We start from the raw sequence: 14,407 nt of genomic DNA, 5'->3' as shown, positions 1-14,407 counted from the left end.
TAAAAAGGACCCCATCACATTCATCTGACCTTTACTGCTTTTTGCACTGTCTTTATATTGTTTGAACAGGCTTACACAGTGAGCCCACTGTTATACATTAAACAGAGCAAATAAAGTTAGTACAGTAGCTGGAGAGCAAGCAGTGGCAACATTGCTCTTCTGCGCACAGCTGCATGCCAGCACAAGAGAGCAAAAGTAACACTGAGCACTCCTGGGTCCCCATGGCTCTGCTGTTTCTTGCTGTCTCCTAAGGTTCATACCAGAAATGAAGGGCGATGGGATTTTCACAGAGCTTCTCTTGCAAAAGGCTGATAGAATATAGCAAATACTTTCCTTCCCCCGCTTTTCTGATTCAAAGTTCTTCAGAGGAAAGCCAACAGCAGCGGGGCTCCAGATTCAGACATATCAAATAAAGTTGTTTTCTTCATAAATCCTGACAAGTGTAGTTCTAGTTGCATGTGACAGATGCAACATTTCTTCTTGAGACATCTTTTCTAAATTGCATTTCATGCTTGAAAAATAAGCCTCTCCTTTGAAGCTGTGTCACTTTTATTCTCTTCCCCATGTCTGATTACTAGAAAAAGAGTATTTCAGTCAGTTACATTTCCAAATATAGTGAAATATTAAGATTAATTAAAATAATAATTACAAAGTTGATGCCAACTATACTCTACATGGTACTTTGAATAAACTTACTGACAGACACTAAGCTGATAACAAATAGCAAATCATGCCTATTTTATTTCCTGAGTGTTGAACAACTTCCTAGCTTGTAGTTTTAAGATTAATTAAGCCTTTAGACCAAAGGTGTCATGATGAGATGCTCTTCAATTAAGGCTAAATAGGAAGCCTCTAAGTGGTATATTGATAAATGAAGACTATTACTGCAGGCCTGGGCCCTAGGGTATATCACCGTGTCCCGCAGCCGTAGGGAGGAGGAGGAGGAGAAAAGATCCAGCAGGCAGGAATTGTGCAGCAAGATTGATTCATTTAATTATTTTAAAAAATCTTTTATAGACTTTTTTCTTCATAGTCTAATTGGACAAAGGATCAGCCACCCCTTGGGGGTGATTGGCTAAAATCCTAAACATCCATTGTCAAAATATTTTTCTACTGTACCATAAACAAGACTTTTCAAGGTTGCAGGTGGCTTGGTTGTTTACATAACTCTGCTACCTCCTCTGTGAGAGAGAAAAGTCTCTCACGGACTTAGAAAATAGCAAGAAAATCCTTGCTAGCAGCATTTTTGTATCTACAGAAGACTATTCCTTCATTTATCTAATTATTCTTTCAAAATCTCTCTTGAACATAACCCCCCCAAACACTACTATTTCACAATTAAACTACTCATTAGAGTGTTGAAGGAGTTAAGTAGGGGGAGTTATAGTTTTCCATAGTGGAATAGGAATTATCAGGCTCTGTTCTGGTAAAAAGAGACGGAAATTGTCTTATTTCGGTTGGGGTATGATGGCTCCTTCAACATGACCACTCTGGGGAAATGCTAAAAGAATGATTAACCCTGCTCCTTCCCACCAATTATGCAAGATGCTGAAGTCACCACTTTTGAGGGAATTGTGAGCCTTGATGTCACAGCACAAGAGGTGAAATATCCTAGGAAGAAAAAGCTTCCATTCTATATATGCCATTCAGCTTCAAGTAAAACTAGGGAAGAAGAACTTCTCCCTTTTGGAGTAGACCTTTAGAGGCAAAAGGGCTTTTTCCAACAAGAGTGAGTAATGTGTTGCCCATGCAGTGTTGTATGAAAAACAAGAGACCAGACTACATTTGTATTGTCAAGACATTTGTCCTCTTCTGGCTTCCAGTGTATGTAAACAAAGCAACCAATAAAAACTTGTATTCCAATGATTTTTTTCTGGGTTTTTATAGCATGTAGTTCCAAAGGGCCTTCTATTCCTCCTACATTTTCATTTCTGTGAGATAAACAACAAGAGATTTACTATGTCTATGGGATTTCACCACCCAGGCAGCCAGCCACTCAGTGCTTATGAGCACTATAATATTTACTTAGTTTGGTCTTCATTTGGGCTTTAACTGATATTTTGCCATGATCCTGGGTAATTTTATAATGAAATTCTTTGTTCATGAGACCTTTGAGATACAGTGGAAAATGAAGCTAAAAGAAGCAAAAGAGGAATCATTAGGAAATATTCAATGAACCTCTGTTTAGCTAGGTTTGTTTTAGTGTTTTCTTGACCACAGAAATCTTATTTCTGCAATGGCATATTTACCCTGTAACCAGATGGCTGGATTCACCAAGTAGTACTCATAATTACTGGTGCTCTGAAAGTTTTACTAGCTAATAATATTTCTGGTGAAAGGAATGGAAAATTATTTTCTTTAAGTCTGCAGTTTTAGGAATGCAAGTTTTCTAAATTGTTTTTCTTAGTTGTTTCTGTAATTTTGCTGAGGCCCTTGCATGAGTTTCAGATCAGTTCCAGATCAGACTGTCTCATTTTTGGAAACCTGTAGAAACTAATAAACACTCTTTTTTCTTGGTACAACTGAGAATTCTTCCCCTGAACCCTTACAACATGTGGTTCAATGGCTGAGTCAGAGAGCTGGCTCATGTTTAGCTTTTATCTAATTTACTTTCCTTCTGTAATAGCACAGGGAGTGCAAGATATAGGGACATAGATGGAAAAGTGACAGGCATTCAGAATTTTATTTAAGATAGTTGGTTGGGTTTATTTTAGTTTGGAATTGTTGATATCATCCAACTAATTTAAGAGAGGACTTTCACACAACCTACTCTCCCACCTACAACCCTTACAGGCTACCAAAAATTCTCATGCCTGCAAGATGGGAAATTAAATTTTTTGAAATTGATGGTGTCAGAGAGAAGGAATCCTGATACTGCTTTCTCGCTTTCACATCCATATGCACACGTGGGCCTCAGCAGGGAAATCTGCATCTCAAGGCTGACCTAAAGCCATCTGCTCTTTTGGGGAGGGACCTGGTTCTTCCATCTGAACTGCTCCACCAGGGTCAGCTCGACCACTTTCTGGACTTCTGCAAGACTTTTACAGCACTTCAGATACTGATGTTTTTTGGTCTTAACGTGAATGTCCAGGGTTGAAGAGTGTCCCTCAGAGAACAGTATAGATAGTGCTCAGTTTTGGGCACTTCATTCTCAAATAAGAGTTGAACAAAGAGTGGTGTAAATGCACTGTACATGAGTGAGTGCCACAGACCCTGCAGAGATTTGGAAGCAACAGCTGTATTCCTAAATTAGACAGAAGATGTGGTTTTCTGTTTCCTTTTTCAGTGCCATATTTGAATGCTAAAATCAATCCTACCTGCAGTACAGACAATCAATACAGCTGGCTACAGCTCCCACTGACATCCACATAGCATGCAGGCATGCAAAATTTTGATGTAAATCTGATGTACTTGCCTAAAGACTCACAGATCTACAAATGAGGACTAACAAGTTTCATGGAAAACATTAACAAAGCTAGCAAGAATTACAGTCTTAAAAGACTAAAAACCTGATGTGCCCCTTTAATACTGCCTATGCTGGCACATCTTCAAAGAAATATAGCTGGCAAGAATATGCGCATGATTGTGCATATAATAGATATTGGCTAAGCCAGCCATTTTCCCAAGGGCTCATGAGAAATTCTTTCCTTGAATTCTCAGTCATCAAGGAGCTCCAGATTTTCTGGAAATAATGCATACTAAGGAGGGTAGCAGTACCCGGTTCTCCAACCAAGGAAGACAAGTGCATTGGCCTTCTCCACAATCTTGTGGAATTCCTTTAGTGTACATGGACCTGAGATCCCCAGATGCATTTCCTTCCTTGCAAGGCAGTTGCAAAAGTAATACCTTAGTAAACTGGAAGGTAGGTACTTCAGCCCTACAGAAAAAGAGGGGCTTGAAGAGACCTAGAGCAGAAAAAGAATCCAGCATAACAGGATGTTGTTGGACATTTTTAATATATGATTTTATGTTAGCCACGGGCAAATTATGGTGGCTGTCTTTCAGACTTTTTCTGATTTGGTGGCTATTTATGGTTTTTATTTCAATAGGTGCATTTCAGACAAAACAATAGAGTTAACAGTAACTTTGAAGTGCATTATGTTACTTTTCAAATATGACAGCTTGCTGCTTACAACATTCCCTATTGCTTCTCAAAAGCCTTAATTTTGCTGGATGTCAGGTCATACTGTTTGGAAATACAAAACAAAAGCACTTCTCAGATAATCTCCATCCCCACTTAGGGCTGACTGTGGGGCAGTGCCAGGTCAGGCTCCCTGACTTCAACAACAGCATTGCTGTCTCTAAGCACTTCAGAAGTGCATTTTTTCTGAGGTAGGGCCTAGGCACCAAAAGCAGCAGAGACAGATGACTAATGAAGGCACAGAGTGACCTGTCTGTTAAAATCTGTGCAAAATGGAGGTCAAACATTGCAAAGTTAATGCGGTCTAGTTTTACCCCTCATCGTGCATCTTGTATGCCCAATATTCCAGTATGGTAGGGGTAGATGTTACTTTTTTTGTTAACAAGGGAAGTCATCAAGGATCAAAATGTATGTCTTTGAAATTTTTACTAGTTACCTGTAGGTGCTGTGTTGGTGGAGGATGAGGTGAGGCTAGTTATCCCTAATAACACTGGGCCACAACATATGTGGCAGTCCACTCCATGTGCTCTCCCTTGGGTCAGTATGTCTTAAGTGTGAGGGGCACTGGTATGTTGAAGTGTGGCCAAGCGTTCCTTGTCCTCTTCAGAGAGATTTTACTCTCCCACCTCTCTTCTTTCCATGTCGCTCCTGAAAACATGAAAGCTTGGCTGTCTGCTGCAGTTATCTTGGCTCAGGGTGATATGTTTTCCTCTTGGTAAATTTCAGTTTCAGCCAGAGCTGATTCAGGGTATCTACAGCTGGGCCAATGTGTTGCCTTTGGTTTTGTGGCAGACTTTCTGAACATCTGTAAAGCTTTTACTTTTTCTCTTAAATCATCGTGTTCTTGCTATACTCCCCCTAGCTCCACCATGGAGCTGAAATAACTGAGAAAATCAGGTCAACACTCCTGTTCTCTTCCAACTCTTTAAGCTCCTTTCCAAAATCCATCTAAGTTTCCAACAAAGTCTTTGAACTTAACTGCTATTTGAGAAATCACTGGTTCACCTTTTAAAACTTTTTTTTTTAATTGCTCTTATTTGAAGTTGTAGGGAAGTTACAAAAGCATAGCTGGGAACTATCCTCTCAGCTGAAATAAGTTTTCCACCCTCAAATAACTGCATTTAACCCATTAGGCACCAAGTGAACTTGCACTATTTTCTATAAGAAAATCTCACAATTCTGATAACAAGATAATTAAGAATTTTTACAAAGGTTTCTATTTCAGTTGTTTAGTATTTACTACTAAACAATAAAACTGGGGTTATTCCTGGGTTTCATTTTCCAGAATTGGGCAGAAGGGGAGGGAAGAAATGGGGCAATATGAAGAGTTTCCTATTTACTTTCATTCTTGCCTTCCCACTAACGTGTCTCAAGTAGCGCACAGTTAACTGCTCTCCTAAATCTCACCACTCCCAAAGCAGGGGAGCAATGACTGAGCAAGCTGTATTAGTAGCTGTGGATGAAGAGACTTGTAGCTTGGCAGCCCTGTACAAAGCTAAAATCCTTGGCTTGTCTCCAACAACAGACGTTTGCCCCTTCAAGCAATGCTGAAACAATTGATTTTATTTTCCTGAGAGAGAAAATGAGTTAGAGAGGTATAGCTGACTCAGATTTTCCAGGGAGCATTGCTAGTTTTCTTTCTTTAAAATCTGGACATGGGGGATATAAGGGGATGATTATAGAGAAAATATTTGGCACTAAGCAAGTCTTTAGGTCTGTGTGAATAGGTTGGCCAGAGGTTGGGGTTTTTTCCCCACAGGACTGTGGAAAGGTGTGTGCTTGCTCACATGAAAGGCTTTATTATCTCTCACTGCAAAAATGCACACTACGGTTTTCTCTCCACCACATGACCTGCCAGGGCTCTCCCAAACCAAACCACATTGCAGAAGCATTTGGCAGCTCTGACCCAGCCCAGCCAGAAGCTAAATCCCTCTAGCAGTGTCAGGGAGCCCCAGGCCCCCTCAGTGGACTCTCTGATTCCAGCTCCTCCTAAGGAAGACAGCAGAGCTGAGGCTGGAAACCCAGGCAGGAAGCAGTGTCCTGAGCTGTCCTGAGGCTCAGCTCAGGCCGTGTTGGAGAAGTGCCCTCCAGCTATTGATGCTGACAGGACACTGTGAAGGGAGCCCCACCACAGCTCCTGACAGTTCATTAGCACCATCGAAGTGTTCTACCCATCCATTAAATCGTGTTACCCATTGTAAACCCCAGCTGAGGACTGGGTTCTGTGTATGTGGTGTTTGTGCAGAGGTGCTGGCAGAGGGGGCTGCAGGGCAGCCTCTGTGAGGAGAGGTCGGGGCTGTCCTGTGCTGGACATGGCCAGTTCCAGCCTGTTCCAGAGGGCTCCAACAGACCCACCACACAACACAGCTGAGCCCCTTAGCCAAGACGGTGGCACCTCTGGAGAATGCATTTGAGAAAAGAGAAAACACATCTTGTAGCAGCTGTGAGAGGTAGGACTAAAAAAACTAGTGAGAGAAGCAGCCCCACAGACATTTAGATCAGTGCAGAAGAGGGGGCAGGAGGTGCTCCAGACACTGGAGTAGAGATTCCCCTGAAGCCCCTGGAGAAACCCCTGGTGAGGCAGCTGTGCCCCTGCAGCCCATGGAGGACTGTGGAGTGGCAAAACCCCACACTGCTCGATGACCCCATTCCAGAGCAAGGAGATGTGGCCTAGAAAGAAGCTGCAGCTTGTGGAGAGCTTGCCCTGGAGCAGGGTCCTGGCAGGACTTGCAATCCCGTGGAGGGAAGCCCACCCTGGAGCAGTCTGTTTCTGGTAGTTTGGATCCTGCAGGAAAGACCCATGCCAGAGCAATTCCTGAAGGACTGTCAGCTGTCATGATGCTGGAGCAAAGGAAGATTGGAAATAGGAAGGAGTGGTGGAGATGAAGATTATAAACTGACCTCAACTCCCACGCACCTGCGTCCCCTTTCCTGCACCACTCAGAGAGAGGAAGTAAAGGAGTTAGGAGTGAAATTGAGCCTGGGAAGAAGGAAGGGCTTGGGGGGAAGGTATGTTCAACTATGTTTTTATTTGCTACTATCCTACTCTATTTTTAATTGCCAATTAATTAAATTAACCTGCTGCAGCATGGCTTTCCCTTCACGTGGTGCTGTTGGTAATGCTGGCTTTTGCCTACTCAGCACTCAGGAAGGTGCCCAAGTCACCTTTCTGCACCCTGAACATCAGCTTAATGAAGAGAATTCCTCTTGGAGGCACTCAGCAGCCTGAGCTTGCTGAAGTGAGTGGAGGTCAATGTGATCAGCTGGCATGTGGACAACAGAGACATGACCTCCAGCTGCTGTCACCACTTTCTGGAACCAGAGGATGGGTTTTGCCATATCCAGTTCTCCTACGGATCCCATGCTTTACTGTGCATGCACAAGACCATTAAAGATGATAATTTGTGCAATAATGTGCAGCTTTCACTGACACAAAAGCTAAATTCTTGCCGTGACAGAAATGTTGGGCCCCTTATTCTGGAGCAAATAGTGAGAAATGCAGAAGGGAGCAAGGTTTGAAGCCGGTAGAAAGCAATTGTCATGCTGGAAGGAAAAGGATTATTCTTTAGCAAGGAGCATCCACCATCTAGGAGAGGAAAGGTTTAACAGCTCTGTATCTCTGTTTCCCTTCCCCTGGAGGGACTTCAAAATTGAAGGAGACTTCTCCTGGGATTCACAGTGGAATGAAAGGGAGGGAAAGAAGGGTTCCCCAGCTGAAAGGTATAGACTTGTGGTTTGTGAGGCAAGGACAGGAAATGGGAGACACAGGAAGTTTCTCAGCCAACAGTAGGAAGTTGTATCTGAAAAAAAACCACCCTCACACCATGATAACTGCACAGAAAATGTGTATCTGTTGAGGATCCCATGGCTGCCTACTTGGGCTGAGTAATTTTGTAAAAGTAGCTTTTAATGTTTGTACCCAACTGTCTGTTTTGAAGTAAAGAAGAACTTGACAGAAGATTTATTTATTTGTTTATTATGCATCAGGTCAATTCTATTCCTACTTTGCACAGAAATTCCTGGGATGTGCACAGGCTCTCCTCTCTGCACTGGAGAGTGTAAGTGCTCTGGCCTAGTCTTCCTTAGCAGTCGGGTTCACAATTTTTCCCAGGAAGAGCACGCCATCGGTGGCTTTGTCAATAACCATGATCAGGAAGGGCCTGTTGAAGGTGATGTGAGGAGGAGGAGGAAATGGTAGCAACAATGGTGTAAGTTCCATCATGGTCACTGCAGCAGCCTCTGTCCCATTCTCTCTAACATCCACCGTGGCCTTGTGAATTGCCTGCAAGGAAAACAGAGATTATAATCTAGGCACAGAAGAGAGAGAAGCAGCTGGGGGAAAGTTTGCTTGCTTTAGCACTGTGATAAGGTAATTCTTAAAAGAAAACACAGAATTAATGTAGAACTGGTGTTCATTAGCACCATAAAAATAATAGTGTCTAGCCTTTTCAAGACAAGCAAAGTTTGCTCTGAGTTCAGGGAAAGTTTTCTTCAACAGTCAGTGTCAAACATAACTGCCTGCAGAGGCTGAGCATCATCGAGGATATTTATTGTTCTGTTGTTTCACAGAGTAAGGTTTTGTCCTTAATACTGAACACAAAAGAAGAAATTTTTCATTTTGCATCAATTTCTGTGTAAGCAAAATAATTCTCTCTGCAAAGACAATAGTGACAAGCTTTATAGAGTGTCGTTGTGTAAACACAGCCCACTGATAAGATTTTGCAGGACTTTATGTAGTAGATATAACAAATTCATATTTAGGAATTCACATGAGCTATTCCATTGGTTTTTGACAGCCCTCTGTTTTCTTCCTTCATTGTCTGCAACACATCTAAAATTTCCTCTCATGAATCTCTGCTTAACCTTCATCGATTTACTTGGCTTTCCAGGCATCAGTCCTCTATCTACAATCCAGGTGTTTCCACATGTCATAAGGAGGAATGTGAGGAATCACAAATAATATATGATGGAAGGACCTCTAGAGGCCATTGAATGCCACCAATGCCCCCACACTGTGACAACTCCGACACCGGATGAGGTTACTCAGGATCTAATCCAGTCAGGGTTTGAGTATTTCCAAGGATGGAAATTTCACAAGTAGCCCATACCAGTTTTTGATCACCCTCATGAATTTTGGTGAATTTTTTTACATAATACCCAATCAGAATATCCCATTTTCTATCTTGTGTCTGTTGTCCCTTGATGTATTACAGTTCATCTGCAAGAAGAGTCTGTGTCCATCTTGTCTGCACCCTTCTAATAAATATCTGTAGCCAGTGCTAAGAACTGCCCCTTCACCCGCCCTTCTCCTGAATAGCAACTCTGGCTCTTCCAGCCTCTCCTCATACACCCAGCGCTCCAGCCACACAGCCATCCTGCTCACCCTCCACTGGACTCACTCTGCTCCAGGGTGTCAACGTGGCCCTTGTGGTAGGGAGCCCCAAACTGGATATGTTGAACCCCAGAGGTAGTCTCACAAGTGCAGGATAGAGGGAAGGATCACCTCCCTCATAACACAGGCATGTACTCTTTGGTGCTCTAGAGAAATCATTTTGTTTATCTGTGTACTCATTTCTTGTTTGTGAAATGGGGCTATCCCTGTCCCATGAGTCTGTTGTCCACATAAATTCTGAAGTGCTCAGACAGTGTAATAATGAAAGGTGTATACATAGTATAAGAATGACTATTCCCAAAATTGTCATAACAATGATTCTTGTCATGCATTACTTCTTTAACACCAGCTTTTTGCGAAAATATTCCTTCTATGCTTTCCAGTTTTTTTCTTCTTCAGAGACTTTCAGCTAAGTTTTTAGGCTCACTGTGCAGTAAACAATTTAATATAAACTGTAGGAACATCAGCCATTTAATGCCTAACCTTTTCCTTCCTTTATTACCATCCATAAGAAATGACTACACTCCAGGGGTGGGATCAGTCTATTTGTAGAATTAAACCTGCATAAAAAAAAGGCAGAAAAATCTCTTGATTACCATCCCTATTTGCATACTTACTTTGGAAACCTTCAGAGGAAGATTTTTTGCCACTCCAGAGAGATCAGCCTGATCACTGAACACCTCTGTCACACCCATTTTCTTAAACAGGCTCTTAACATCATAGGAGCCGGAGACAGAGAATTTTGGAAGATCCAAATAGATGTCTCTTTTCAAAAATAAATAAAAATATGCATTTGTTATTGCAAGATCCCTTGAAGCAATATCTGTTTCATGTATATATCCATCCCAAATACCCATGGAGCTAAGGCTTGGCTTTCTAAGACAGTAATAAATCCCATGTTAGAGAAGCAGAAACTGAGGTACCTGTCCCAACAACCACAGTCTGATCCATGGTTCAGGGGTAGAGTGATGGTTTATGAAAGTGACTGACTGGAAAATATTATCTTAGTGGAGAAAAAGAAATGATATTTTCTTTTGAACTGGATTCCTCCTACTGGAGGCAGGTTCCTGAGGACAATCTACCTGCGTGCAGGATCCTCACAACTGGGAGCTGTGACTGGGGGAGCTGAGAGGGTTCCCCTGTGGTATGAAATCACATGATAGCTTGTCTGAGTCAAAGAAACTGAGTAATGCTTTTTCCTCAGAGCTGTACTTAGCAGCTCATCATGGTATCCTAAGCTTTACCTTTCCTGGATGAGTAGTTTTGGCTTGTTCAATATTTAAACAAAGCCACAATTAAAATATTACCTTTCTTTAAGTGATCGCAACCAGTTAGCCACTGTTTCTTTCAGCAGAGTATCTTCCACCTGTTTCATTGTCCCTTCATCAGGCAGAACAAACAATGAAGTAACATTTCCTTTGTATGGGATTTCTACTACCCAGCAAGACAAATTCTTATCCCTATGGACATTAAAGTAATTTTTTTGATGCATCATTTTGACCTTAACAGAATTCTTGGCATCCAAAAAGAAGTCATCATCTCTCGTGTTGAAATTTTTGAAAGGTTTTTCCCAGGAGCCTTTGAAAAAAAGAATAAGTATAGAATTGAAAAAAAGGGACTAATAAAAGCATGTCACATTAATTGATGCTTAAAATAATATATTTGAACTGTAGAGACAGCAACAAGCCTATCTCAGTTTAAAGATGCTTGTTCCCTGGCCATGGAAAGAATCTTTACCTTTTTTCAATTGTTTTAACAAAAAATCACACAAGAAAAGTATAGGTTGAGGCTTGCACTGGAAAAGAGATGAGCCTTTGCCTGTTCAGTTAATGGTAAATCTTCCACAAACTCCAAGATTCAGGCTTATTACCTTCATGCAAATGTCACCATGTCCTGCACAGCCAAACACCCATGCCTTTGAACAAATGATCGTAAGTTCTGAATATCTTCCGCTCTGAAACTGGTTTAAAATTTATATTACATTGACCAGTACTTCTGCTGGTTTTTTTATTTTTTCATTCTTTTTAAAATTTCTCATCTAGAAAATGTTTCTTCATTTATTCTTTTATTTTATTTATTCATTTATTCTTCAAATATTTTCTTGTGTAATTTAAAAATAGAAAGTTGTTTTTTAAATTAGATGATAGGTGTGTTCACAATGTGAAAAAGTTTTCTTTCTTAGAACTTCTGGAGCTTATTTTTATAGCTGCTACTCGTGTGTGCCACTCACCTTTAAAGAAAATGTAGTTAATGACAACCATCACGGTGTCCGGATCAAGACTTTTGACTAAATCAACAATTTTGCCATGTGTTTTTGTTTCCACGTACTTATTGACTTCCCTTGTAGCCTCTGGAGGATTCTGAAAGTTGCTAGAAACAGCTTCAGTGTGATAAAGATTTGTGACATGATCCAAAAAGTTTTGAAGCAATTCCACTTGGTTATCTACGAACAGGGCATTGCCCATGTTCAACTGGACTTCTCGGTGAGGGTCATTCAGCAACTGGAGGACCTGCTGAAACCCCTCATGAATCTCCTGCTCCTCCATCTCTGTCAGGTTGAAGGCAAGGCCTTTGTACAGCTCTCTGAGTGTGTTTGATCTGGCCCCCAGGGTGAGCATTGCAAAGACAGTGGAGATGCTCAAAGGAGAGAAGAAAATGTTCCCGTCACCCAATTCATCTCTGATCTGCCTGTAAAACTTAAATGCAAATTCAGCATTGCTGGGGGCTAGCTTGACATAAGACAAGTTTTCACCATCAGCCTGGGACCGGTCTTCTGGGGAATGGCGTATTTGTTGTTCCTGCTGCTGACCCTGGACTTGAAGTCCAAGAAGCAACAAACACAAACACAGGGCAGACTTCATTGTCCTTCTGAATAGTTCTGTTAAGAAAGAACAGAGCAACTTTTAGATCTAGAGAATTTTTTCTTTACTGGATAAAAAAATGTTTTGTATTCTAAATACTAATTTTCAGATGTCAGTCATTAGAACTACTATTCTTTTAGGAAATACTCTTCTACTTGGCCTCTGGACAGGCTGTTTCTAGTCAGTTCTCTTAGTTTGTGACCAATGAGCAAAGGGAATAAGAAAATAATGTGGCATTGCCAGGGAAGAATCAGCTTTCCTGAGGTATTATGTGTGGAAGAGTTCTTGCTTCTGATCAGCATGGCCTCAGTACATTCCTAAATGCCTTGGGGTACATGGCTGAGTTCATGTATTGGCACCCATGTATCTGGCAAGTACTTAGGCAGAGGGGCCAACTTTGGCTGATATGTTGCTGTGGTACCCATGGTCTTGTTACGACTTTGGTTTTCAAGCACTGACTGCTATAACAGTCAGTTATAGCCGTGTATAAAGTCCACCTAAATGCTCAGCCCTTAAACTATTTATATATTTCTGCCTCTTACATAACAGCTCTGACTCAAGACCTATATTATTTCAAGACTTTACCTTAAGTGTTGCAGCAAACTGAGGATAAATCGAGAAAGTTTGTTGACACTCTCTATTGCATATAAGCTATCCAGAAGGTTGCAAAGCTCAAAACTCAAGAGCTTGGGAAAGGCTACAGTGGAATCTGCCTTGCTGTGTGTATGTAATTTGATGACCGTTTCTTTTCCTTTAACTGACATAAACAAATTCTACATAAGCCTACAGTCTCTCTTCTGTCTTTATGGGGGAAGAATCATGCAACAAATTGAAGAAGAATGCTCACCTAAATTATCTCAAATGACAGAAACTCAAACCCATGAAGCAAGCAGTGGCCCTCAGGGAAATAGAGATGGTCTGAATACTGTTCATAGCAGCTTAAGTATACTTATTCTTGAGAATGAGATTCTGCCCAGAATCTGCCTCCGTGTGTCTAATGCCAGGTTCAGGTCTGTGCCAGATTTTTTATGGGGAGTTGTTATTTCCAGGCTCCCCCTTTTTCAGATGTCCATTATGAAAAACTGGAGATATAAGCTGTTGAAGTGCTCAGTATGGGAGCTATGCTTGGTGTGTCAAAAATGCTGGGTATAAACACTGATTCGGAAAGAAAAGGCCCTCTAGCTTTTGATAATTAATTTTGTTCTGGTAACAACTAATTTCCTATTTCCCCAAATCTGCTTTTGAGAGAGACTGATTTCTCTTCTAGGCCACTTGACTGCAAGGAGCCTAGTCTTTAAGCAAAAGGGACAGAAATGGAGCTACTGTCATTAGCCCTGCATCAACCTGGAATAGTTAGGACATTGAGATTTCAACTAAATTTACTCTTCTGGGAAAAGAGACAAGGTTTTGTTCTTCATCTTGGTATTGATTGTTGAATATTCATTTTGGGCCTCATATCCCAGTCATCCTGTCACTATAGCTAGGAGCTGGATCATTGAATGAATTCTGCTTCAAACATTCAGAACATGCTTCCAGAAGCTAAAATAATTTCCAATTACTGTACAAAATAAATTAATCTCAGCAGTAAATAGCAGGGATCACACACAACATATATTCAAAGAATTCTAAGAAAGTAAAATATGATACTTACCGTGCTGGACTTTTCTTTCACAGTGCTACTTCCCTCTTATTCATTTGCTTCCTAGTATTAAATTAATGTCCACTGGTAAACATTAAACAGAGCAAATAGGAGTTATTTGTAAAGCAAAGATTGAGTAAACTATTTTTTTCTGGATGTCAAACACTTAAAGTCTTTTTCCCATCACACAGCCAGAATGATGCCAGCACCTAGGGCTCTAAAGGGACAGAAAGACCAGGGACTTTGCTACTCTTGGCTTGAACTAAACTGTGAGTAAAAGAGCTTTCAGTAACTGTGGTAAATGAGTTCCTGAAAACAGAACATGAGAAGAACTGGAAAGCTAAGAAAAGGCCAAAACCATGGATGTCCTGTGC

The 14,407-nt window shown here is 41.2% G+C and overlaps 1 protein-coding gene across 1 annotated transcript; it reads right to left on the bottom strand.

Annotated features, from left to right (window-relative positions):
- Nucleotides 1-8,101: 8,101 nt before the first annotated feature.
- LOC125328170 (alpha-1-antitrypsin-like) lies at nucleotides 8,102-14,133 on the bottom strand. Its single transcript, XM_048308422.1, has 5 exons — nucleotides 14,046-14,133; nucleotides 11,764-12,411; nucleotides 10,841-11,111; nucleotides 10,151-10,298; nucleotides 8,102-8,423 (listed from the first exon to the last, which is right to left on the bottom strand). Exons 2-5 carry the CDS (start codon nucleotides 12,392-12,394, stop codon nucleotides 8,214-8,216), a joined length of 1,260 nt encoding a protein of 419 aa, XP_048164379.1. The 5' UTR covers nucleotides 12,395-12,411; nucleotides 14,046-14,133; the 3' UTR covers nucleotides 8,102-8,213.
- Between the last annotated feature and the right edge of the window lie 274 nt (nucleotides 14,134-14,407).

This window comes from Corvus hawaiiensis, chromosome 6 (assembly GCF_020740725.1).
Source record: "Corvus hawaiiensis isolate bCorHaw1 chromosome 6, bCorHaw1.pri.cur, whole genome shotgun sequence".
NCBI lineage: Eukaryota > Metazoa > Chordata > Aves > Passeriformes > Corvidae > Corvus > Corvus hawaiiensis.
Note: the sequence above shows the minus strand (reverse complement) of the source record. Positions and strands in the feature narration are given on the sequence as shown.

What these genes read in the sequence shown, in the direction of transcription:
- LOC125328170 (XM_048308422.1), bottom strand. Translation starts at nt 12,394, where the DNA reads ATGAAGTCTGCCCTGTGTTTGTGTTTGTTGCTTCTTGGACTTCAAGTC. An exon ending in TAACTACATTTTCTTTAAAG is followed by an intron (nt 11,112 to 11,763) that starts GTGAGTGGCACA and finishes TTTTTTTCAAAG; the next exon opens with GCTCCTGGGAAAAACCTTTC. An exon ending in TTCCTCTGAAGGTTTCCAAA is followed by an intron (nt 8,424 to 10,150) that starts GTAAGTATGCAA and finishes TTTTCCTTGCAG; the next exon opens with GCAATTCACAAGGCCACGGT.